The sequence below is a fragment of the Spea bombifrons genome, chromosome 7 (assembly GCF_027358695.1).
Source record: "Spea bombifrons isolate aSpeBom1 chromosome 7, aSpeBom1.2.pri, whole genome shotgun sequence".
NCBI lineage: Eukaryota > Metazoa > Chordata > Amphibia > Anura > Pelobatidae > Spea > Spea bombifrons.
Window position 1 is genome coordinate 39,473,872 of NC_071093.1, and position 25,521 is coordinate 39,499,392.

The 25,521-nt window shown below is 39.6% G+C and overlaps 1 protein-coding gene across 1 annotated transcript in view; it reads right to left on the minus strand.

Moving 5' to 3' along the window:
• Positions 1-25,521, minus strand: part of BAIAP3 (BAI1 associated protein 3) — a 65,654-nt gene that overhangs the window by 17,957 nt on the left and 22,176 nt on the right. The window contains exons 3-14 of the mRNA XM_053472137.1: positions 11,781-11,862; positions 11,400-11,486; positions 11,073-11,180; positions 10,321-10,380; positions 8,164-8,230; positions 5,235-5,448; positions 5,088-5,132; positions 4,298-4,375; positions 2,912-3,014; positions 2,504-2,611; positions 1,457-1,549; positions 605-708 (exon numbers count right to left, since the gene is read on the minus strand). Coding sequence (XP_053328112.1) covers positions 605-708; positions 1,457-1,549; positions 2,504-2,611; positions 2,912-3,014; positions 4,298-4,375; positions 5,088-5,132; positions 5,235-5,448; positions 8,164-8,230; positions 10,321-10,380; positions 11,073-11,180; positions 11,400-11,486; positions 11,781-11,862 — 1,149 coding nt within the window. The remainder of the gene's footprint in view (positions 1-604; positions 709-1,456; positions 1,550-2,503; positions 2,612-2,911; positions 3,015-4,297; positions 4,376-5,087; positions 5,133-5,234; positions 5,449-8,163; positions 8,231-10,320; positions 10,381-11,072; positions 11,181-11,399; positions 11,487-11,780; positions 11,863-25,521) is intronic.

Here is a 25,521-nt window from a genome sequence, read left to right on the forward strand (position 1 = left end):
TCATTCTTGCCGCTAAAGGGGATTAGATGGATGTTCTGGCCTTCTATTCCATAAAGCTGCATGGTATAAATCAATGGCTTCTGACATTTCTTTTGTACCATTTAGATGTCTTTGAAGGCGTCAATAATAGCTTGGCGCGGATCATAGGAACTGAAGCAGACAAAATATACTCTCATAAAACATAAAGAAATATGTTAAAGAATGGACAAACGCACGCATCTCATTCCCACCGGTAGTGCCACAAGGTGTCTTTGAGTCTTGGGCTGCCAATACTACTTACGGCTGATCGTAGATAGCAGAAGAGGACTAATCACAGCTGTCTAAAAGAAAAACTCTAGAGAGCCGCACCATTACAGAATTAGAACGACTGAGATAAAGAACATTTCGACTCGAGTAGGTAAAGGGCAGACAAGGAAAGCAAAATGTTCTTCGGTAGTTTTCGTTGGTCATTTGGTGGATTGAGTGTAAGTCTCTTCTGAAACCTGCGGTTTTATTGACTAGGAGTCTGGGTTTATTTTGAAAGCTAATATAGAAAACCAGTCATATCATAATCTCTGATGTGTTTCGATAATTGAGCCGTTGGTGGCCATAGCCAAATACTCACATGATAGCTTGCTGTAGACCAGAGAGGTCGGTCTGCATGCTGTGGTGGGACATCAACGTGAAGGCATGCTTGCTGAGCTCTCCCTTCCAGTTCCAATACTCTGCCTAAAAACAGAATGATTTTTTTAAAACATATATATCGGGATATGGTGAGTGTTCAATCGCAAGAGTAAAAGTTCAGAGAGATATTTGAGTAAACTCATGCCAATAACTAACGTTCTTTGATACATTGAGAGCTCAGTTGGTTAATTCCCCCGGCTGCAGGGCCTATTGAAATCTCACAGTTGAAGGGTCAAGTCGGGCCTTCTTTCGTCTGAGGCCACTAAATGAGTAGCATTCATTGGGTAATAATAATAACAACAACAACGATGAATTAGTGATAACTACAAACTAAAGTCAGGGCTGGTGAGGCTGCACACAGACATCATTCCCTGTTCCTTGTCCAAAGGTTTACTTTTACATGTTCATGGGTGACTGTATGAAGAACAAGATGGCAGGACACAGCGACCAGCACCAATGTATTACATGCTGAAGAAGTTCAGGTCCTGCCTGGAATCTCAGGGTTTCTACATGAATCTCCTTTGTTATACAGTGATAGTCGGTGCTTATCCCACTGGTATATCACTTCTGAAGTCTCTGCTTGAATGCAGGTGACTTAATGCAGAATATCTTTACCCTGAGACCAGTAACGGGTTTTCCGAGCTGTTAAGAGAGCCATTTGGTTGTCATCATTGGCGTTTCATTACAACCGAGTCTTTGTGATGGTCTATTGCAGGATTAATATTACAAGAGTCAAACTCTCCTGGCGATCTCAGGACTCAATAGTGAATATGAGAATTAGCACGCGTCCTACCTCTGTCTGCCGGTGTTCGTACTGGAGCAGCTGGCCAAGCAGCATCTCATGAATCACCGATCCAGAAGCTTTTTTGCTTAAAGCCGTGTCCCTCTGCAAACACATTTGTTAACTGGGATTTATAATGCCGCATTATTAGTTATAATACTGTGAATTGGATTACAGCTGAGATATATATATATATGTGGAATCAAAGATTTCATATCTGACTCGAGGTAGGGATTAAAAGGAACACAAAGCCTTGCCTACGGGGGAACTGAAAGCTGCGCAAAGGTTTTAATCATCCCTAATACGCGCGGTAAAATATTTTAATAACATAAATTTGAAAGGCGCTGCTCATTGCTGTAAAACGCGTTTCATATTTATAGGCTTAAAAGAAGCGTTGATGATAATGTGTTTGATTACAAAGAAGAATCGCCACGTCCGCTATGTGATGGAGTAGGTTGAATAATATGTGAAGATTGGTAACATAATAAAAATTGGGAAGGACTCGTCAGGTCCCTGAATAAGGCAACCAGTTGAAATGTTGCCCGTCTGCCATTTTGGTTGCAATTACCGGTACATGTGCTTATATTATTGGTAAGAATCTTCATTTTTTTTATTTTGGTATCAGTTCTGTATCTTTTTTGTGCTATTTTTGTATTTATGGTACAAGTTCAGCAAAAACCTAAAACCAAGCCATTTCACGTTAATTCTGTACCAGATGTGGAAACAATATAACGTATATATAATTGAGGGAAGGGCTTACAGCACAGATTGTGGTGGGATTATGTAGAGGAATTGATGTAGGTTGGTGTGGTACGTTGTGATAAAACCCTAGATGATTATGAACCTTGGTGCAGCTAGCGAGGCATCGAGCCTACTTAGAAGGCTCATCCTTAGGGAAGAATAAGCAGGGGTATTGGATGGAGGGCTTTCCGAATATCATTATATCTGGGAATAGAGGGATTAAGTTAGATTTCTGTCCTTCCCACAAACACAGGCAATGTCCTCGATTTATCACACACCACACTCTCCGCTCAACTATAATAAGTCATTGAAACTCACCTGGTTTGTGATGAGTTTAATTATCAGGTGACAATCTCCCTGAACCCGCGAAGAACTGGTCCTTGGCTCCAACTTGAACCATCTGTCTAACCCCCCGACCGGAATCTCCTGGGATTAACAAAAGAGGAGGTTACATTATCTTCAGATAAACATAAATGCGGTGGAATATTGAGGTCACAGAAGGTGGAACACTCATTACTTTATTCAGCCTCTACTCCTGGTCTAGCAATAAAACTTTTTGGCTCCTCTTTCTTTCACTTTGTCTCAGTAGTTTCATTCTAAGGGAAAAATGTGCTTTGGTGCCATTTGTGAGAACGTAGAGCTAAATGCAGAGCGAACATCACAGGGCGAGTCTGCAAAAGTAATTCTCATCGAAGCAAAGGCAATTTATTTTCCTGCGTTCCTTACGTTAATGGAGATGTTAAGGCATCCCAAGAAGTCGTCTGCGTTGTCCTCTGCGGATCCTCCTGTTCCATTTGCTCTTGCAGATTTGACTATCTGCTTGAAATACCTGGCGAGGAGAGCACAGTCGGGGTGAGCGGGGTCTCTATTCACCCATTTAAATATAAAGGAGGGATGTGGGCACGAAATGAGGCGTAATCACAGCCGGGACAGACATTGTAATATATATTAAATAAATAATGACATATACTGTAAGCCAAGCCGCAAACCTCTAGCTACTGAATCTGAATGCTAAGCCATACATTGTAGAGAAAGGGAGAATGACAGCTTGTTCTTACATGACTTTCAGGATCAGAGGACTTCCTTTGATCGGGGACAATGTTTTAAATCCGAAAAACACTTCTGAACTATTCATGATTCAACGCTGTATGTAGGGCACTTGGCGCCCATGGCAGGGTTGGTAGTTCCGGCACTTGGCGCCCATGGCAGGGTTGGTAGTTCCAGACTGAAGCCATGTCTCCTCCACTTACTTAAGCAGAAGGGGGCACAAGGCCTGGCTGGTGGCCAACCCAAGCATACCCCTTAGGGAGAGCTGGCCCTCTTGCCTCATGGAAGTTATGGCCCTCTTATCATGCATGGTCTAGAGTTTTCAATTCCATTGCTAAACTCAAAGTGTTAGGATTTGGAAGTCAAAACTCAGAAAGTTAGATCCTACTTGAGATGTCCCAAACCACGACTCATCTTCTGCTATAAAAATATAAAAATAATAACCCTTTCGACAGGGATACAACTCTGGAGCTGCCTTAAGGGAACATGGCACATGCCACAAGTAATTTGGCACCGACTGCCTCTCTATTTCGTCTTCTTGAAATTACATAGATTGGGGACTAACTGGGTCACATGAGGAAGGAAATGCGTTCTTTAATTACTTATAATCTGATTACTATGGTTACATTGAGTATCCAGTTAACCCGGTGAATGACATTCCTCAACGAAATAATCTATAGGGAGATTTACTAAAAAGAATGACTTGATAATAAATTCCACGTCGGTCGACGGGGCTCAGAATGGAATATATTATAATACATGAATATAATTTGATTTTTTTGTCTGAAAGAAAACCTTACTGACTTATTACTGACTTCTTCTGTTTCATCACATACTCATACCGCCCAACATTCCAAATGGGGAAAGAAGGATTTGTATTAATTGTACATTCCAGGAAAAAAAAGAAACATGAATAAAATAATATGTCAGTAATTTTTTTTGTATTTTCATAGCAGCTCTTTTTTTATTATTCATAATTTAATTAATAATAATTAAAAATAATATTTTTAATTAAATAAAAGTCCCTGCACAGGATAAAGATCTCTCTAATAAATGATATCATACCTCCCCATCCCCTTGAATCCGCTGACTTCATTTAGTTTCTTGCAAGCCTCGGCGACAGACACGTCATCATCATGGTCCCTGAAACGCCACACATGCGTTAGAAAATAGCCAGAAATTGTAAATATCCTTTTTTAAAAAAACTACATGAACAGGCGCAGGTTTTTTTTATTGCTTTGTCTAACAGTTAAAAATATATCTCCATAATTTCATAAGAATCAAATATATTATTATATCAGCGCTATGGAATTTGATGGCGCTATATAAAACAATAAAAAATAATAATAATTACGTAAAAATGGTATGTTATATATTAATAAAACACACTTTCTCTAGGGGATTTTTAGAATAGAATAGAGTAGCATGAAGCAGGTCTTGGGGAAGCAGCCTGGGAATCTGCCCTGGGCCAGGTCGACGGCCGCGACCACCTTAAATACATCCTCGCGCAGCATGTGCTTCTCGGTTACTGCTGGTGTACTCAGAGGTGCGTAGATTTTGGGAGCTATTCACTGATATTTGCGTCTAAGGTATTTAGGAAAGGAATAAGGTATTGCATTCACACGATGTGTACACACATTATGTCGACTTTTGGGGCTTTTTTGGAGCTCCTAGAAAAAAGAGGCATTAGGGAAAGAGAGACACAGGGATTTGGGTTCCAGGAGTGACTATCCCTCCTGACCAGGGACACTTGGGAGGTAAGGTTTTGACATTAAGTCTCATTGAGTCTTCACGTGTGAGTTTCTCACGTCGTTCATCTGCACATAGACCAAGCATCCCCACTAGAGTCACGTACCAGATATCCAGGTGAAGTTGGTCGCTGTGGATATCATCTATTTCACTGTTAAATAAAACACAAAGTGTGTTATGGAAATTGAAAAAAAATGGCCCCCAAAAAAAAACCAGTCATCAGTTTATTGTTCTATTCGGTTCTTTGACTCACAAAACAAAGTTTTCATTCCACGCCGGGTTCAGTGTATTGCTTTTGACTTCAGTGACTTGGATGTACTTGGCGAGCAGAACGTCTCTCACACTGGAACGCTTTTCCATTTTGTCTTTTTTCTTCCGGAAGCTGAATTTCCGCTCTTTCTTCTCTTCGGTTTCCTTTGAGCTCTGCATGATCATAATCCCCAGCATGCAATAGGGGTCGCTGAAACCTGTCCCCAAAATAGAAATAAAATGGATTGAAATAGTGTGCGTGTCAACAGGGCAGTCTCTTTTACTTCTCGAAGGAGCAGAGACGTCAAATAAAAAGGAAAAGTAAGAAAAAAAAGTCAGTGTAAGAAAGAAAAAAAAAATAACTCTGCAGTCAACCATATATTGTATGGCTTACTAAGAATGTTTTCTTTTTTTTTAATGAGATTGCCTATCCCTCGGTGGCCACCCATGCCTTCAAAATATTCCACCATGAAGAATACAACGAGCGGTATCTCATTTTCAGGCATATCCTGGAGGTCGGCAAGGTTAAGAACGCTTCTCCACCAGACGGATTCACCTGTACTTCACCACTACTCCTTCCTCGACTTTTCACAATCATCTAAAGGGTTTAAGCGTTCTAAAGCTGAACCTAGAATCTTATTTTGAAGCTCAGCCATAATCTGCTGTGCTTTCCGATAATATCAAAGGCAAACAGAATAAGCAGCGCTGGGTGTATATGCATGGGAGCGGAATATATTTGTTACAATGGAAAATACTGCAGGTCAGTTATAAAGAGCGAGTCTTGTCGCCAACCACCAGAGCAATCAATGGAATATTGTTGGGACAATGGGTGGCAATACACTTGTCAACCAACTAACTAACTAACCCCCTATTTGTCTACATGATGTGAGAAAATAAGTCAATGGGTGTAGGTCTGGGCAAAAAGGGTTTTGGTTTCATAATGGGTCATATAACATGAGGGCTGAACGAGGGTTTAGAATGGCTAATGGAAATGCTCAGTGCAATATATGTAAGATGGCGCAGTGCACAGTTTAGTGAAAGGTTTTTAATGTAACACAGGAAGATATGGTAATTTGACACATGGAGAATAATGCTACTGGGATTGCCATAAAGTTGCAACTTCTTAATTTACAATATGGGGTCACAATCACAATATGAACGATTATAATGCCCCCTTTTGTGCATTCCTCCTATTTTGCTTGGGGTTCTATACAGTAGCCAGGTTATCTTGTGGACCACCAATGATTCAAAGGTGGAGAGAATGGAACACCATATTCCACAATCTGCTGGACACATACTCTGTTCCTCCCGGCCAACATTGCTGCGTCAACTCAAATTATCCACTGTATCTAATGATGTTTTTTTCTGTAATTTGAGCTACAGTTGATATGTGCCAGATCTGTATATTTCAGCGGGTACTTCTGATCCACATACAACAAACTCCCCTAAAGAGATGTTAATGGTTCTTGACAAGTCTGTAGCCTCGGTCCTCCATATAGGTCGGAAGCAATCCTAAGAAAAGAAGATTTCGCAGCTGCGGATCTGCAGTAAAAGCCGCCCAAGGTCTCCAGGGCTGTTTTTTAACTACTGGTAGAGGATGTTAGAACAGAACATTAACTGACAGCCTTGGAAAAGTGACTTGTAACTCCGAGTATACAAGCCGCTGGAATTTCTCCCGGCTGGGGTCAGAAGAATAAAATAAACTTCATGATTATAAACTATTCCATTTAATGTAATCCTTTATAAAAAAAAAAAGACAAGAGTGGAAGTTGTAGTTTAAGTATGAATGGAAATCAAAACTTTTACATCGGCGCACGCTGTGATGAAAGCACAAGGCCTCCTGTCTCTATGGCCTATGTCAGATGCGCTCAGACGCGGATAGCGATGACTTTACTTTTAGCCTTGTGAATTATAAATTAAAGGGAGCTAAAAATAAGGGCAGCTACTTTCACGTACCGCGACGGGTGTTTTGAAGCTGAGAAGGACACCGTTGTGTAGTAGAAGGATTCTTGGCCAAAGCATGGTGCTTGGATTTGAGGAGCACAGATAAGACTGCGCACAGCGATGGGTTTCAGTGACTGGGGAACGTGGCTTAGCTTTTTGCGGGCTGGAATCAGCAGTCTCTTTAATGCTAATGGGGATGCAGGCACTTTTAAGCTCTCTGATAAGCAGATTGCATGCTGTTCGCAGTAGGCTATGAGATTTTGGGTAGCCCAATACCAATATTTTTTCTCCCTCCATCTACAAACTACTAGTAGGCCGCTATAATATGGCAGAGGAAGAAGTTGCTCCTTTCACAAGACGTGTGAAGTCCAAATATTTCCTTCCTCCAGCATCATCATCTCGACACTCTCGTCAGCCGACAAGCTGGTCGGTGGCAACAAAAGATTCATACCCCGGGCCCTTCTTACCGAGACTCAAACATGACTAAAAGACCCACAAATGGTAGAGGAAGAGACCTCAGCTCCTACTCTCATTCCTCCACCTCTAATGAGATGTCGCAACCACGATACCCATAATACAACCACTTAGATAAAGATAAGACTAACAATTTCAATCTCTTCTAGTAATTAACCTAATAAAATGTAGAGATTGTATTGTACTACTTAAGTCGCCCTAATATACTTTATCAGAGTTCTTTAATATGTATCATCGCCTAAAGTGGTTTGTATGTTCTTGAGAAAAAAAATGTATGATAAAGAGTTTTATAAATAATTTGTTAGCCCCTTTAAATCAAAATAAATAATTTTAGTTTTATAAGAAAAAAGCTATAAGGTAAAAGATCCGCACTTGACTTACAGCAAAGTCATAAAAGCTCTTTTTTTTCCGTTACGCTTCAAGCATTAGGAAGCGAGCCAGGGAGAAGCCGGGCGCAAAGGAATCCTATCTTTCAGACCATTCCGTCCTGGCATTATTTAAAGGGATCAACTCACCGTTGGCATCTTTAGCAAGCAAATTTCTGGCTTGGACAACGGTGACTTTTAAGGCGTAGACTGGAGCCTAGAAGTAAACAGAATATCTTCTGAGAAACTAAGAAAAAAGGTACTTTATTATAATCGCAACTAAAATATATTTATTTCATGTTTTCTTGGTACACTTAACGGTCGATTAACCTCTTGAAATCTACATATTGGACACATCTCGGTAAGATATCTCCATTGGTCCTTTAGTGAAGAACAGATATCGGTATAGTTACTGCTCAGGAGACTTGCAGAGAAAAAGCCCATTATAAAACCTTTTCATTAGGTCCCAGAGATTAGATTAATGCCACTACGGCCATCACCTCCTAATCTCTCGACTCCAGGGATAACAGACAAGCGAGTGAGAAATACTGGATGGTCTCATTTCCTAAATCCTCTTTACTACTGACATTTCGAAGTCTGGCGATCGAGGTCCCTAGCGCTAAATGATACTGGCTTCTATTAGAGATGAGCTAGCATGCATCTTATCAGAGCTCCGAGATGTGAGACGGCTCTCTTGTGCAAGTCGAGAGGAAAGCAGATGACAGATTCATGTGTCGGAAAACGATGTCATTACGGGAAAAAAAAAATTGGCATCTTGAATATTTGCACTACAACCCAGGCATGGCCATAAATGTATTACCTGGTCTTGAACGCTGTTATTTATCTAAGGATAAAACAATACGGCATAATCTGCTTTATACAAATACTGCCATGGGTGTCATATACACACACACACACATACATACAGATACTGAATGACGTTTGTCTGATTGAGTTGGTTGACTCACATACCCTTAAACCATCTTGCGGGAGACCAGCCACGTACTGATTGACACCCCAGATTGGGATAATCTACATAATTAGATTATATTAAATTATTATTAGAAAGGTACCATGGCCAGATGAGTTCTTGAGTAGCTTTATGGCATATCTGCTGGATCTCTGTATTTTATAACCAGTTTGTTGGAATTATTCCAGCTAACTGACTTCACAGTGAAGGGTTAATTTTGAAGAGCTTCTTGTAGTTCTTAGTCCAACATGTTGCGGGGTTAGAGGACATCTGTAAGTGTTTCTTGATGTCTGTTTTTACCAGCAAGACCACCAAACCAGAACTAGAGCCACCAAGAGTGTTTTAGTGGCCAAGCTATAATAGCAAGATCTGTTAGAAATAGTAAATGCGCATACAATAAAGTGATCAAGACGAGTACTAATCCACTTTCCGAGAAAAAAAACCTAAACTGACATTTCTAATAGTCTCACAATTTTATCATTGAAGAGGCGCACGATACGAATGGTATGTATTACTTTAGACAGATAATTGCCATCAACAAAATGCAGAGATAATGTTCCGTCTGGTATTGCGTCGATGAAAACAGTGTACGTGAACTAAATGACCCGTACAAGTGTTTACCAAGCTGGATTCTTTTCTCATCCTACCAATGTCTCATCTGAAAAAATGCCTCCTTGAAGAAAGAAAAAAAAAACCCTTGCTATGGAATGGAAGCACCGTATCTCCCGTCCTTAACAAACCTAATTACTCGTTCCGGCCTGCACTTGGAGTCCTTAATACTTCGACACAAGCACCTACTTGCATTATGCCTCTCGTACAGTCATTATAGCTCTCGAATCCCATCTCCACGATGTTATCGTGTTTTTAGTCACCTAAAAATACTTTGTTAGAATTCTTTGTTCCGAGCTGTAGCTATGCTTTGCTCCTCATTATTATTTATATGTAAAAAGTTTAGACCTTTTACCCTCCAGGCATTATACTCGCCCAGGAACAGAGCAGATGTGGTAAGTAGGAGACACGGAGGTCACCAGCATGTGGTCTCTGTAGCTCTTCTTAATCTCCTGACCTTTATTATTTACCTATTTTATTTTTCTTGAAAAGCTGCATAAGCTATTCACAGCTCGAAAGACTTCCGCTGTCCACGGATTCCACAACGATGATCCCGCCGGACTCTTGTCCCAATGGAACTGAGAACTCCTAGACATGGGCTAGACATTTACTCCCCAAAAATATGGCAACCAACGCCCATCACATTCCATGTCCACCTAGGGTGTTGCATTAGGTGGCAGCCACCGAAATGTACTGAATGTTACAGAATTTCTCAATTTTGATATTACCTTTGATTCCTTGACTCGGAGTAGGATGGAATCATGGTCACTTTTACTCACTCCAAATACCTGTAGAAATTATTTTTTAAGATGGTTTTTAATGGCCTTCAAACATTTTTATTATGAGAACATTTTTTTAGACACAAAGACATTGATGAAGCTGTATGCTAACCCTATGGTTCTAGCTTGGACGCATTTATGTAGAATTTAGTTTTTTTTTTTTTTACAGTTTTAGGGACATGAATTGGGAAGATCAACCTAACAAAGGGGAAAAAATCTATGAACCTAGTGCAGGGTCTTTTAAGAAGTTTAGAAAGGTTCTGTGGATCGTTGGGCTGGTGGACATTTCCAATCAAGGAACCCAGCCATGGCACAAGTGTCCATAGTTGACTGGAAGAGATGTAATGTCCTCCTGTGGCAATTGTCACAATTTATACGTACAATTGGGAGGTCTTCAGAGATTATTATGGTCACTTTGGTAGATTTAACATAGGACGTTAGTTAATTTCTGTCTTTACAACAAGGAATCCATCACATATTTAACGAACGGATTGCTTTAGCACCATTTCTCTCAGCCTCAATGCTATAATTCAACAGGAAGAATATAATGACCTCCATGCTAAAATTATTAAAAACAGCAGAATTTCTACATTTAGAGCCAAAAATCTTTTTTTATTTCCTCTTTCTTAAGTTAAACAAAATCTATAAACCGGATGGCAGGATTTATTGGTTGGTTACAAAGTTGCATGTGTCCAACTTACCTTTTGCAGATAATGAAAGAGGTCTTCTTCACTGGCCACGTGTTCAGAAGATACAGCTCCAGTTCTGTACACCAGAGTATACAAAATTTCTTCATACAACATTTCTATCTTTAGAAACGAAAAAAAGAGGCCACAATGTGTCAAACTCCGTAACATTACATCTAACATTCATTACACGTTACGGACATCTTTTCGGAACAGATGTAAGGTGATCATTTTTTAACCTTACATTCTTGACTGTCATGAAAAATCCATTCTGCAGGGCATTCTCTAAACCAACAAAAAGCATTGGCTGAACCATATTTCTTGAAATACATTTCAAAATACCTCTCTCTTAGTTAATATCAGCTTCTCCGCCGCTTTGTGCTCCCCAATATTTTCTGGGGGTGGTGGTGTATTGTTATTTAAAACACTCTGAAAAACAAAAGAAGAAAATAAACGCTCTACTTTGACTCGAGGCAACCCCCCCCAAAAAAAAACCAACAGAAACTAAAATTTGATTTTTTTTCCTAAGACCATATGTTCAAGTTAATCAGCTGTACTAACATGTATTATAAATGAGAAATTTTAATCACTCCATCGTATCAATATTTAATGTGAAAGAAATAGATTTAAAGGTCTCCTTGTTTGAGAGGTATTTTCCCGTTCATTTTACTACGTGACTAGACTAAAAAAAAAAACGAAATGCAAAAGGAAAGTATTTTGTACCTCGCTCCTCCAATAACGTTGCATACTTTCTTGTTTCTGAAGTACGATTCTCATCCTGTCAAAGAAGTCGCCTGTGTCCTCCCTGCGGAGAGAAGACGTGATTAAGCTTTTATTCAAAAGGCAAAACTAAATGAAATAATAATAAGTCTTCTTCAGATCCTGCTTGTTGGCCCTCACCTAGTTGGATGCCTCCTTAAAATCGGGAGGAGGCTGCTACCTCTGTCTGGATTTTTATTGTGGTTCTAATTTGGAAGATGTTTTTTTTCCAGGAAACCTTTTCTTAACAAGAAGATCTAGGGAAGGTAAGTTCTTCCACCACAATCATGTATGGTGAACGGGTGGACAGGAGATGTGTTTGTCCAACATCGACCAGTCCAAAGTAGAAAACATTCGCAAATAACCAGAAAGAAGCATGCCTGGTCTGCAAATCAACCAAGACTAGGAGCGTTCCGAGTATCAACACTTCAACCCATGGTGGACACGGTGCTCGCCTACCCAAGGTGTCCTACAGAAGGCAATTGGCTTCCCCACTGCCTGCTCTGGTAGAAAGTACACACAACCCTTCCTGGCACAGCCGAGGATTTTATTTATTGCTTTACTGATGCTAATCCATACGGACAGGTAACAGAAAATCCAGAACAACACGGGAGGCTGTACTGAACATCAACAAGATAAGACCTAAGTCACAAAGGTCATAGATTCCAATCTGTTCTGCGCCTACTCAACCCGGAACAACGGATCATTTGTTTTTGTAAAAATGTTAAAGGGAAAACTAAAACAGGCATCCATAGCGTATCAGACAAACAGCCTCATATCATAGCGACATCATCTATGACAGCAACCGGTTTTTAGAATTCATTTCCTGGTAACTATTATTTTGCCTTGTATGCATGAAAATTCAAAAATCTTTAAAAAATCAGTTATTTCGATTGCGGAAATAACCCCAACATCCAGCGCATGCAGTGGAGGAATGCGTATCACCTTTTCCCTGTGTGATGGGAGTTGTGTATTTTTCTATGGCTCTTTAGTGCTCATTCTTGCTTACCTTTCTCCCTGCTATACTAGTTTCTTGGCACATGGCCACGGTGTTACGGCATAGTGTTTGCGCACAGTGCTTGCGGTCTCTGGACCTCTGTCCATTCAGAGAATTATACGCCGCCACCGCACCTATCTAGGGTGTATAAGAGGACCTGTTCCAGGTCTCCCGGAACGTTTGCCTGCATATTTACGTCCGATACAGTAGAGTAGATATCTGTTGAAATTTTGGTGCATCTGCATTTCGATTTCATATACATTTTAATATTCTAGGTGGTCTCTGTACAGGTCAGGGAGATGATCATTCATACACTCCCCTTAATTTAAGTATTTTTATGCTCAGATTATACAAGAGATTGCGCCGACACACAAATAAAATGAATCAGAACTGAAGTCTGGCACGCCATGTTGTTCTTTGGTTCCATATTCATGCGGTTTCCTGGCAGGCGAAGCCCGCGGCCGGCGATGAGTCCGCCGCAGCTGTCAAAACCTCAACATCTGAACACACAAATACGTTTTGATGCCCATCTTAGACTCAGTTTAGCGCTGTTAGAATAAGTGAGGGTAAAAATTAGCAATAACATTAAAATTTACAATCTGCAAAACTGACAATAACATGAACACGTGCTAAGATATTCCGGTAGAGAAGGAGAAGGGAATCCTGCTCTTACAAGCTGACAATTTTACAAAATATGCCAAAAATATGCTAAAAATAATTTACCAAAACTCCTTTTATTTGTCAGTCTTTGTAATTTTTTTGGAGCGATTTTGGTTTAAAATACCAAATCTTTTATTTTAATGGAGCTGAGATCCATGGCTGAATTACCTTACTATTGCCTCTCTTCGCATCAAACATTTTCAATCCAGAAATTTGGCTAAAATTTGTTTCAAAAATAATATTTTTTTTATGTAATGGCAGCATTTAATTTATTACAAGTTTAGGATAAAATTCCATTGGATCTTCGGATCCTTTTCCATACGGTTCTCTAAGATGAAATGACTTTAAATCATTGTTAGAAGAAGACATCACATATTCCATTATTTGAAATGTAACATATTCTCGTACACCATCGTTTTTTTTGTTTGTTTTGTGTTTTTGCTGTCAGGACATTTTGTTTATACGGCGCGGGCTGGAATTGGTGGCATTTCTTCTCTAGTTCCAACAAGCTGATTATTTGAACTACCCAGGAGGCCGAGTTACTGTCTGTAACCTTCCAAATAAACAATGTGTAATTAGAAAGTCAGCACGGAACAATTCTTTTTGCATAATCAATATAGTTTTCTACAGGAGCCCAGAAATTACTGTGAGACGGCGGGGAAGCACTTAATGCACGTATTGTTAATTTGTTCTTCAGTGTTAATCTTATAGAATCATTTAAAATATGAAAAATATGAGTGATTTGGGGATTAATGAATCAACTGCAATAAAAGCAGATTTCCTGAACACTATTTAAAAAAAAACAAAAAAACATTTGATGTAATTGCAGATTTTTGCCAAAAATGGCATTGGGTTGGATCTATTGGATTTCTAAACTCACCTCCAGTCAGCTTTAGCATCGGCTCCATTCAGATGCCTGAAAAAGGTTCCCATTGATTTCAATGGCATTGATTTCCTGCTGATGATTGGCTGCTTCAAGCAGCCAATCAGTGGCAATAATTATCAGTCCCTGGAGGAGGGCAGCTGCACGGCTGCAGCTTCCACATCAAGTAAGTGCTTTATTTTGTTTCTTCTATTTTTTAAACAATATTAAAGTCATTTAAGATGCATTCATTCTTACAGGGGCTGCCTGGGACATCCTTTTAACTACGTATTATACAGGATCAAACCAGCCTTGGCCCATCATTAAGCAAATTAAAGTCAGATTAAAATATACTTTATTCTAATTTATCTTCCAAAAATAACGCTTTTATAACTGGCCAGGTCCAGAGATAATAAAATTAAAATATTGCCCTGATCATTTTTTTTTTTAGGGAATGCTTAATTGTCACATGTCCCTAATGCAGGCACAGCTTGTCGCAATACCAGCTGAAAAAGCTTTTGCGTTGCTCTTTATGTGATAAAACATTCAGGTAAAAGATTAACCCCTTAATGACAAAGCCTATACATGTACGGGCTCAAAATGCATTGTTTTCAATGGGTTTAGGGACCGCCCATTGTCCTTAAAGGGTTAAAATGACAGATCCGCTTCTGTTTATTTACTTAGTACGAGTTTAATGTACTGTGATGGTTTAGAGAATAAACCCCTAATTTAAGACGGATCCTGTCAACACTTTAAATAGACGCAGGTTATAAGTAAGCAAGATCTAGCAGACAATTTATAAAGCGGTTACTCGGTTCAAGATAAAAGAAATAAAGAAAAGAAATAATTCCGTCATCATCTGACAGTCTGATCTTTAATGCTCCTCAGTGTGGATGGTGGTTCAGTAACAGCTCGGGGAAGTTCGCCAATTAAGGTTGTTAAAAAAGAAACACTTTTCAGAGGTCAATCCTGCGAAAGTAATTAGCATGAAAATAATTTGTTAAAACCCAGGATAACAAGACAGCTCTCCGTGGTTATTTTACCCTAGCATGATATACTGTGCAATTATTTATTAGCGAATTAATAGGAATTATTGTACTCACACCATACAATACATATTATTTGGAATACAAAATTCCTAATCGCTGTTTTTAAATATAAATAGAAAAAAACCTCAAAACAGATGAAAAGAATCTAAAGGTTAATTTTATTTTATTTAACACAATGTAAATCGTGTATTGGAGTAGGTGACTATTTCAGTATGATTAACTAACAATAGTTCTACGTGCTGGATAATTAGAATGCACGGTAAATAATAATAAACTTGGGAAACGGCGAGTCAAGACCTCCGGAGCTAATTTGGAAGATGTTTCTCTTAGATAAACCCATATAAATGGAAAATGTGTGTTAAACGTAGACTTGTGCATTCGTATTCGGGCGAACGTGAAAACGAACATGAAATGGTCTCCCCAGGGGGAGTTTCGCCGGCGGGAGTTAAAGGTCCGTACGAGTGACTCTATTGGAATACCAAGATTTATTCCCCAGGAAGACAAAGAGGAACACGAAGAGTTGGCCACCAAGTGGAGCCAGGTCTAGGCTTTTGGCAAACTAGAGGTCAGAGGGGGGGGGCACCTGTAGCAGAAAACGTATTGGTTTAAATATCTAATAATAATCTAAATTAAGTCTTTTTTTGATCCAACAGCAAACTACAAAGATAAAAATTGGTGCAAACATAGGCTTTACTGTCATTGCAGTACAAGTGTTTGTATCTTGTATTGAACGTTATTTCAGACAGTTCTAATGTAACAATTGGGAAATCAGAGCCTGACCATAAGACAAGATGGGTAGGACATGTATACAGACTAGGGTCCCAGTTTTTACGTGGGCAGCACACTGTTACTCATAGTTTGCCCACTATCCCACTTTTATAGGGCAGTGAAGATCATGGGCAGGGATAGGCAAGGATAAGGGTCTGTACGAGGACGCCAGTGTCTATGGCAAAGTTTGCCACGGTCGACAGAACATCATAAATGTGTCCACCACAGACCCCAGTAAATGTCCACCATGAGCAATGCTGGTACCGACCCCCCATCATGGGCAAGTTGGGGAGATCATCTGATCTCTCCTGATTGGTCCAGGGAGCTGCATAATCAGTGGAGATCTTTGCTATTTTGGATCTTTCCATACTCCTACTTTTTTTAAAATTTATTTTACAAATCAGGCTCCGTGGCACCTAAGTTAATACTTAAAACTTTTAAAGTGAAAAACTGAAAAGATAAACGTTAGCATTGCACAGCCTTTGGTATTGTGCACCAGTTGATAGCAAACTACAACTCCCAGAAACCTTTGCCAGACAATTCTGATTATACAGGTATGGTGGACCCTCATGAAGACTCTACTGTATCTGAAAACGAGAATCTCTGAGCAACGAGAGGCGATCACGACGTCATTCTGATTTAGAACACTGACACGCAGACAAATATTATTGCAATTGCATCTATCTACATAAACATCATCATATTATACTAGAAAAAAAACAATTTAGGTCACAGGTTATGGAGCCATACAGATCTTTCCTGTAAGTAACACAAAGGTTTGCTCTTTTCATTTTATCCTTTTCTCATTCAGCTTTTCCGTTGCTATGATACGATCATTATTATCATTTGTTTTGACCTTTATTGGCTGTAAAAAAATGCCTATATTGAATTACTAGGTTTTAGAGAAAGGCACAATTTCCAGCTTTTTTTTGCTTTAATGCAGGATGGATTTCGAGCTAGATTGGAGGTCACTGATCCATGCCAGGATCTATTTATAGACATTAACCCCTTAATGACAAAGCCCGTACATGTACGGGCTCAAAATGCATTGTTTTCAATGGGTTTTGGGACCGCCCATTGTCCTTAAGGGGTTAATATTGTCCTCTAGCCCATCGCCTTCTATTGTGAAACTTATTGGTACTTTTTATTCTTCGCTCTCTCTCACCCCTTGTTAAAAAATAAAAAGACCTCCGGCTGCCAATCAGCTGCTCTCCATCTGCTCATCGGGTGCAAGCACAGTTTTCTAAAATAATTCTGGAATCTTTTTTTGTATACGATTCAGCGTGAAGAGAATGGCTGGGTTCCAGGGGAGAAGGCGAAGGCATTGTCTTCTGTCACGGAGATTGTCACTCCTCGAGATCCCGGGATGAGCTCGGCTGACTGCTGCACTTTGCTGAAAAGTGCCAGGATTCTGAACACTGACATTTTCACCCCAGGAATACCGTTTTATTGCTGCCTTGACTATCCCCAGTGTGACAACCTGACATACAACTCACTTAACCACATCTTACAGATACAACTGCATTGCATAAAGAAAAATAAAACACACAATACATACACACACATATATATAATGATAGCAGATAATGTAGTTGGACCATTTGTCCTCTCCTTGGATTCAGGATTAGATATACCTATCCCATGCATGTTCAAGTCCCCTCACTGTGTTACCCTCCACCCCATCTGCTGATAAGCTATTCCACTTATATACCACTCTCTTAGTGAAGTAAATCTTAAAATTACATTCAAGCCTCTGACCTTCTCGTTTTAGACTATGACCTCTTGTCGCACTCCCTTCTTCTGCCGTCAAAATATAGTAAACGTCTACGGTTAATGTAGAATAGTTTTGGTCCTTCTTATTGCATTCTTGAGAAAGTTGCTGGATGAAAAAATAACGATATTGTCTTGTTGCAGTGGTACAGAGTAACAAAGTATTGGTGCCCTCAGCACCGGACTGGCAATGATCAGGCGGCACTGGCACTTCAAGGCCCTCGCCCGCCTGATGACATAAGTGAGGCAGATGGCTGGATATGTGTGGCCACACTCTATATTTGTATGCTCACGCAGCGTGCGGCTGGGGGTATCCAGTCGGTGACCACGCAATGCAGCAGTGTGTGGCGCTGTTGGCAAGCGGCACACTGGGCATTTGCCCGATGTTCCAGATGGCCAGTCTGTGTCTGTATGCTCTAATATCAGTGGTCTATACAGTCCTTGGCCCTCCGCTGCACACCTTATAACAGGCTACCACTTAACTTTCTGAGTGCCAGGATATGCCCATATTTGGGAACCCCTCCCCCCAGAAGGTAATTCTTCAGGGGAGTGGCTTTATGAAGGGTGGAGCTACTCACCAGTAGATGCAGGGATATTGACAAGTAAGGGAGGGGCTAGTCCCAGGCAGCCTTTAGTTTCCAGGCTGTAACCTCCCACGAGGGGCAACTTACTACTGTAACTAATGCTAATAAAATTAATGTTCGTTTCTAAATATAAAAGAATTTTGCTGAAAATCTGCTGGCTACATAATATTTTTATGTTAATGGACAGCAGGAGGAACAAAGAGGAAGAAGAAATGTTCTCTTTGGATTATTTAGGATAAACTGTGTCCCAGGGAGTCTTCTTAGTACTCAAACAAGAAGAATCGGAGGCTGATTGGGGATGGAAATAGACCTTTTTCACCTCCAAAATGTGAGTTCATTGGAATTCTGTTGAGTGTTTAAACTGGATGAGTGGCGGAACACAAATGGATTATAGCTCAGTATTAACATTTGACTTTAATCCAGCATGTGGTGTGATATTCGCTGCAGGGAATAGTTTAAGCAGAACCTCCTATTTTATTATAAAAGTGGTTATTTTTTTTTGTCTTCTCTTAAACCACTATTATGTAATCAATTTCTCTTATTTCCGCAAAGTAAACTGACACTTCTCAGGAGCTGTTCCTCACCAAACCTATTCGCCTTCGGTTAATTACAATAATTTGCGATCGAGATTCACAGAAATCTTAGAAGAAATAATTTTATCGGGAGAACCCCGCGGCGTACGATTGTCCAGGAACGGAGCAATGTGGCAAATTGATGGACAAAAAAGAAAAAAGGCTGAAATTTACATCAGGATGGAAAACTCGGAAACCACCAGTGCGCTCTGTGTCAGGACTTCGGAAAGGGCATTTCAACAAAGAGCTTTCATGTATAAATTGTATCCAGCTGTTAAATTAGACTTAAGACTCGCTCCTCTTTTTATTCCGATGCAAAAAAAACCACAACCCAGCGTTTAACTTCTGCTGATTGCTGAAGTGGACCTCAAGACGAAATAAAGGGAACGGACGCTGTCGCAGCTTTCAGCATAACTCGATTAATTCCTTTATTAAAACGGTGCGCTGTATGTCAATCAGTGAAATTGTTTTGGGGAAATTTTGTTTAAAGTAAGGAGAGCTGAGCGCTGTGGCCAAACATTGGAGCAGTACAGTATTAATCTTTTACTGAAGTTCTCCTTTCTCCTCAATCTACCCATACAAAGGCTGCATGAATCAAACATCAGTAATAATCAGGAATAGAACCACAGGGGAGGGATTTGGAGACCAGGACGTTATATATATATATATATATATATATACATAAAGTATGTTCTGGTTTCATGAAAAATATGATTTGTTTTCTACTCTATTAGAAAAAAAAACAAATATGGAGACACTTGGCCATGACTTAGAGCATCTAGTCTGGAGTAACAAAAGAAAAGGCCTGGCAACTGGATGTGGACGATGTGTCCGCTGGAATCTGTTAGAATTTCCTCAGGTGAATATTTAACCCCTTAATGACAAAGCCCGTACATGTACGAGTTCAAAATGCATTGTTTTCATTGGGTTTTGGGACCGCCCATTGTCCTTAAGGGGTTAATGTTGATGTCGGCTGGTGTGGAGGAACTGAACACCGACTTTCTATGTTCTCCCACTTGATGTTCTGAAAGAAGGGATACCACCTGATGTTTCTTGTTCTCCAGAGGCTATATTGAGGATATTTCTTTAATAGATGCTTCAAGATGTATATAGGTTGTTTTGTGAGCTCTTTGTTGTAATTAGGGCTGCCATATACAATTGAAGAGAACATTACCCTTCTGCAGTCATCATGACAGAATGGAAAAGCTCCATTAAGCTCACGGAAGAGCATCAACTTGAAGGACTACCAGCCCACGGCAAAATCATGTTCTTTCTTCAGATGTACTTCTGGGACCATGTACATAAACGTGCCCCAACGTCCTGTTGTCACCAAAATCTCAGATCTTTGCATGGCCCTCTCCATCAAGCAAGATGTTGTCTGGCTCCAAGTTGCGATGTATAACGCTCTGAGCGTGGAGAAACGGGATGCCACAGATTATTACAGCTGAATAAAAGCCAGCTGTGGTCTCAGTAAGGAAGCCCACCTTCCTCATATACGACTGTAGGCTACCACCAGCCATAGATCCCATCACAAATAGTACGGAGGTCTCAGTTTGGAAGCCTTCTTATTCATGACACAGTAATGGGACTGTCCCAAGCCATCTCCAAGATTCTCTTCTCTTTCCGTAACTACAGGGGCTTTATAGCTGTCTTATTTTGACCGCTACCATGGAATCTCTTCTAGGGATAGAAGCCAACCTGACCTTTCCAAACCCCTCTTGTCCCGGCACTGAATGGAAGGTAAAGCAGCAGTGCTAAATCGTTTAGTTGTAAGACCACTTTACTCGTGACTCTTTTGATGGGAACCTTTCCCTGCCCTTCACCTTCTCTTTTTTCCTCCTGCTGTCCAAGATCCTGACTGATTTTCTTCCCATATCTGTGCCTCTTTTCCTCTAGCTTGTAGCTGCCTGTGCTGGTTCTTGGGAGTTTTCTTGTCTCTCTTTTCTTCAGACACAGGCTGCTTTCCTCTTTCTCATTAACAGTACGCTTTCTCCTCTTCCTTCCTCTCTTTTCCTCCGTCCTGCTACTCTCTTTCTTCCTTTTAAGTATTTATTTTTGAGTACTAATACTCTGTTGGTCAAGTGCTCCTTGTTGTAAATGAACAAATAAATGATCAGTAATATGTCTATTTTCATCGATGTTATAGTTTGATGGAAAATTCCTGTACTGTTGGTCCTTCCATCCCGCCTTTATTGGAATGTTGTGATTGTTGAAATGAAGTATATAAACAATTTGTTGAAGGCCTTCATTTTCCAGATAAAAGAATCAATTCAATACATGTTCAAATGAACGACATTTATTGAGTGCCATAGACATCTCAACCTCTTATATATAAAGAAGATTTAAGAGGCAGAAGCCTGGGGCCAAAGCATTGTTTGCAAGTAAAAGGTCCTGCTTAATGACCAGACTACTTCAAGAGGCCTATGTACTCCTTCTGGACCGGGCAAAAGCTTATAGCCTCTACTGCTTACTGAATTAGCTAAATTGTAGTTTCAGAGAAATGTATTCATCAGGACAAGCTGGGCAAATAATGAGGAAAATGGGGAATATGGAAAATATAATAAAAACAATGAGCTTGGAGCATAGGAGAGCACCAATTATTTTTTTTTTAGGCTAAGAGGTCCCTGTAGATCTAAGTGGTCTACCAAGGCCTGAGTAACATAGTGACCCGTATATCTACGTAACATGATTTTCTGGGTAATAAAATAATACAAATAACTCAAAATGCAATTGATGCTGTTTGCATGTTTGTAGATTGTAGTTTAATTTACAAGTAATCGTTTTAAAGTTGCACATTTGACTTAGATTGACGGAGACTTAATGACGGGAACATTCCGGGAAGTTAAATAGAAGTTTAAGGTAATGAGACGCGCATTACATATCGGAACACAAAAGAAGTGGGTTTTAAAAGCGTACGGACGCAGCAGGAGCATGGGAACCCCTCGCTTTGTCGTGTGATGTATTTCAGTTTCCATGACAACCTTCTATACCGAGACCTTGCATCCAAATTGTCTGGGCTTTCTTGAAGGTTGGTATTAGTATATGCAGAGGAAAGAAGACATTCATTACCACCAATTTACAGCACGCCGAACAGCCACTGTGTTTGTTTTACCCCATGAATATTTATATTAGTATTAAATCTCTTACGGAAACACAGTACACAACGTGAGAAAGAATAACAATGTGACAACTGTCTCCATTATATGAAGACAGCTTGGAGGAGAAATCTGTTGGGCTGTTTACAGGTAATAAATGAAATCATTTGGCAAAGATATTAGGTCTCCGTAAACTTCGCAAGTCTTGGTTAATACTCAGAAAACTACTAAGGAATTTTTTTTTATTGGTAAATGTCAAAAACAATCGCAAGGACTGAAATTCAGGGACACTTGATAGCTGAAGAAGTTCGGGGGTCTCATGCAAAAACATTTACTTTGACACAAAAATAATGCATACATTGAGGAATACAATATTTATAACCACTAATTTGTAATATAGAAAAATACGTGACATGATATCTGTGTCGTACCATTCGTATCTCCCATCTATGTTCCACGGAGCCCCTTGGACCGTAGGAGACCCTAAGAGGTGGCTTAATCCGCTTTAATGGATGCTCTACCCTGGATATATTGGCACCACTGTATTAGGGTTACTTGTTAACTATATTAAAGATAATTACATGCTGCATAATGTTTGAGCCTTTATATATATTATTATTATTAATCACATCTTATTTTTCATTTTATTCATATTAACATAAGAAAATGAATTTTATGGAAGAACTAAATGATACAGAAAAGGTTTCTACGAAGAAAAACCAGATGCTAAAGAGAAGAATATATAGCTGTAATCCACAAGATAAAATTGGGATCAAACTAAATATAGCAAAAGAATTAAAAGAAATAATCCAATGCTATAATCTTTTGATGCAGCAAAAGAACAACAAAAGCTACAAAAAAAAGAACAAATCAACAAAATGGGGTTAAGTGAAAAGTTTTGCTTTATGGCTAGAATTTCATACAGGGGACAGCATGCCTTTACGGTAAGAAGGGAGGATATGATGGACACGTTTAAATACATATGGGGAACAATTAAGGTACAGCCGAGGAGTATATTTTAGAAAAAGGGGAAATGCTAGGACATGATGTCATAGTGTAACATTAGAGGGTTAGATGACCCCCATATGTGTTTAAATGTGTCCATCATATCCTAGATATGCGGTTAACCTTAATGGTAAAGATATGCCTAATGTTGGGCACCAGAAAAACCCAATCCCGCAAACAACAGACACAAAAGGTGCAAACGAAATTCCCTTACAGAAACCATTAATAACACATAAAGGGATGAGGGCCAGGGTTTGGACCAGATCATGATGGAGGAAAATAAGAATATTATGCATTTTCCATGTCACAAGAGCAAGACCGCAATAAAACATTTTTTTCAACTGAATAATGCAAAACAAACTTTAAAAAAAGGAAAAAAAAACATTAATTAGAGAAGCGCAAATAATCAAATAACAGCAAGCCGTCTGCTTCCGTTTCCTATCACCAAACAAAACTTGGCTTTCTGTATTTTTATTCGTACAAATAATAACAGTATACATTTCAGAGACGAAGGGCGTTCCGGACATATCGAATTTCACAGGAGAAACTCTAATTTATTGAATTATTTATATATCGTTAAAATGTAATTTACTGTCCGCATAGAAGTATATGGACTGATTTCCTCACCTTTTACAAAAATCCGACGAGTGACATAACATAGGGTGGCAGTTTCAGTGGGGCGGCTGCTCCATGGGCCGGTTGGGGAGCTCGAACTTGTACCCGGCCCATGCACACCATGGGGCACTGTCCCTAACCGGCACAGCCTCCATAGTGAACGTACTGCTTGCCGCCTGTCTTTACGGGGATATGATGGCGGCTATGAAAGTAAGTATTGGGGGGCGGCTGGGGAGCTGCCTGGGTCAGCCCGAGGTCTATGTCCACTCAAGATCCATCACTAATAAAAGCTGAATTTTTTTTTGAATATAAACTAAACTTTCTGCCAAGCTTTATGACATCACCACCAGTACTGGTTAGTTAAAAGTGTGATCCCCTGCCCTTTTCTTGGGATATTCGGTTATTGATAAACGGATAATGAGGATTAGAAAAATAAAGAATAACAAAGAATTTGTTTCTAAAAACTGTCCATAACATGTCAAGCTAACATGTTAAAACATTAAAAGCAACACATTTTATAAAGAAAAAAACCCAGCATAAACAGCTAGCACCTGAGAATTAATGATGATTATGCCAGATGATGACTAAGGAGCCTTACTTATTTAGTACAAAGTGTCTGCAAAGCAATCATTAGGCATGAATACTACAATTATATACACGGCAAAATTACAGTTTTCTAAAAATACATAGGAGGTAGATGTGTGCTTTTGTTCGGTGTGACAGCTCCACGTCTCCTACTGAAATCCCATCAATGGGGGAAAAAGCCATGCACGGTAATGTTTTATTTTTCTCACAATGTTTCTCTATTCAGATGTTTTCAAAGCGTACGGGCGACTGTGACCTAGGGACAATGGAGTCACGTTTCCCGTCTCCTTTAATCCTGCATTAATCTCTGTGTTCTAAGAACGCTATCATTAGCTAAAATTCTCAGAATCGGGGGAAAATAAGGCTCGCAAAGGCAAAAGGATAATATTGGAAAAAAAAGGCAGAGGAGCAAAATAATTTACTAATTAAAAAACAAAAACTAGAGATGGATGGGGAGGAATCAATAGCTGGTTACTGGAAAGATACAGGACAGCTATTAAAAGCTTTAGTCGACATCATCTTATCTGTTTACATGAAACCTGAGGCATAACCCCCCCCATAATATAAAAATTGACTAATGTCTGATAAAGTCAATCCAGGGGAAGACAAAAAACATGAAAGGGGTTTTCCTAAAATGAATCCAAGGTGGTGTTTTTGCCGGCTCAGCTTCAACCAGAACCCCTAGTTATATTATATTAGAATTAGTATTTAAATTATTAAAAAAAAAAAACAATCGCTAAAATAAAAAGGTAGCCACTGAATGTGTTTTATTCTTCATAGAGAATGGTTACTTTGTAGCTCAGCTGTATAGGAGTACGATTTGATCGACTCTGATCCCGACCGGTGTAAAGAAATACACATAAATAAATAAAGGTTACGCATTTGGAGGGTAAAACCAACTGTGGCAAAGGCATGGTAAACCTGACTTCACACCATCTTTACAAGAAAGTTTATCATGCGTTTGGAAGCTTATTGAGCTTTATATATATATATACCGTATTTGCTCGATTATAAGACGAGGTTTTTTTCAGAGCAAATGCTCTGAAAAATACCCCTCGTCTTATAATCGGGGTCGTCTTCTAATCAGACCTCAAATAGAGGTCTGATTAGGAGACTAAGATCCAGATCCCCCGCACCGCTGCA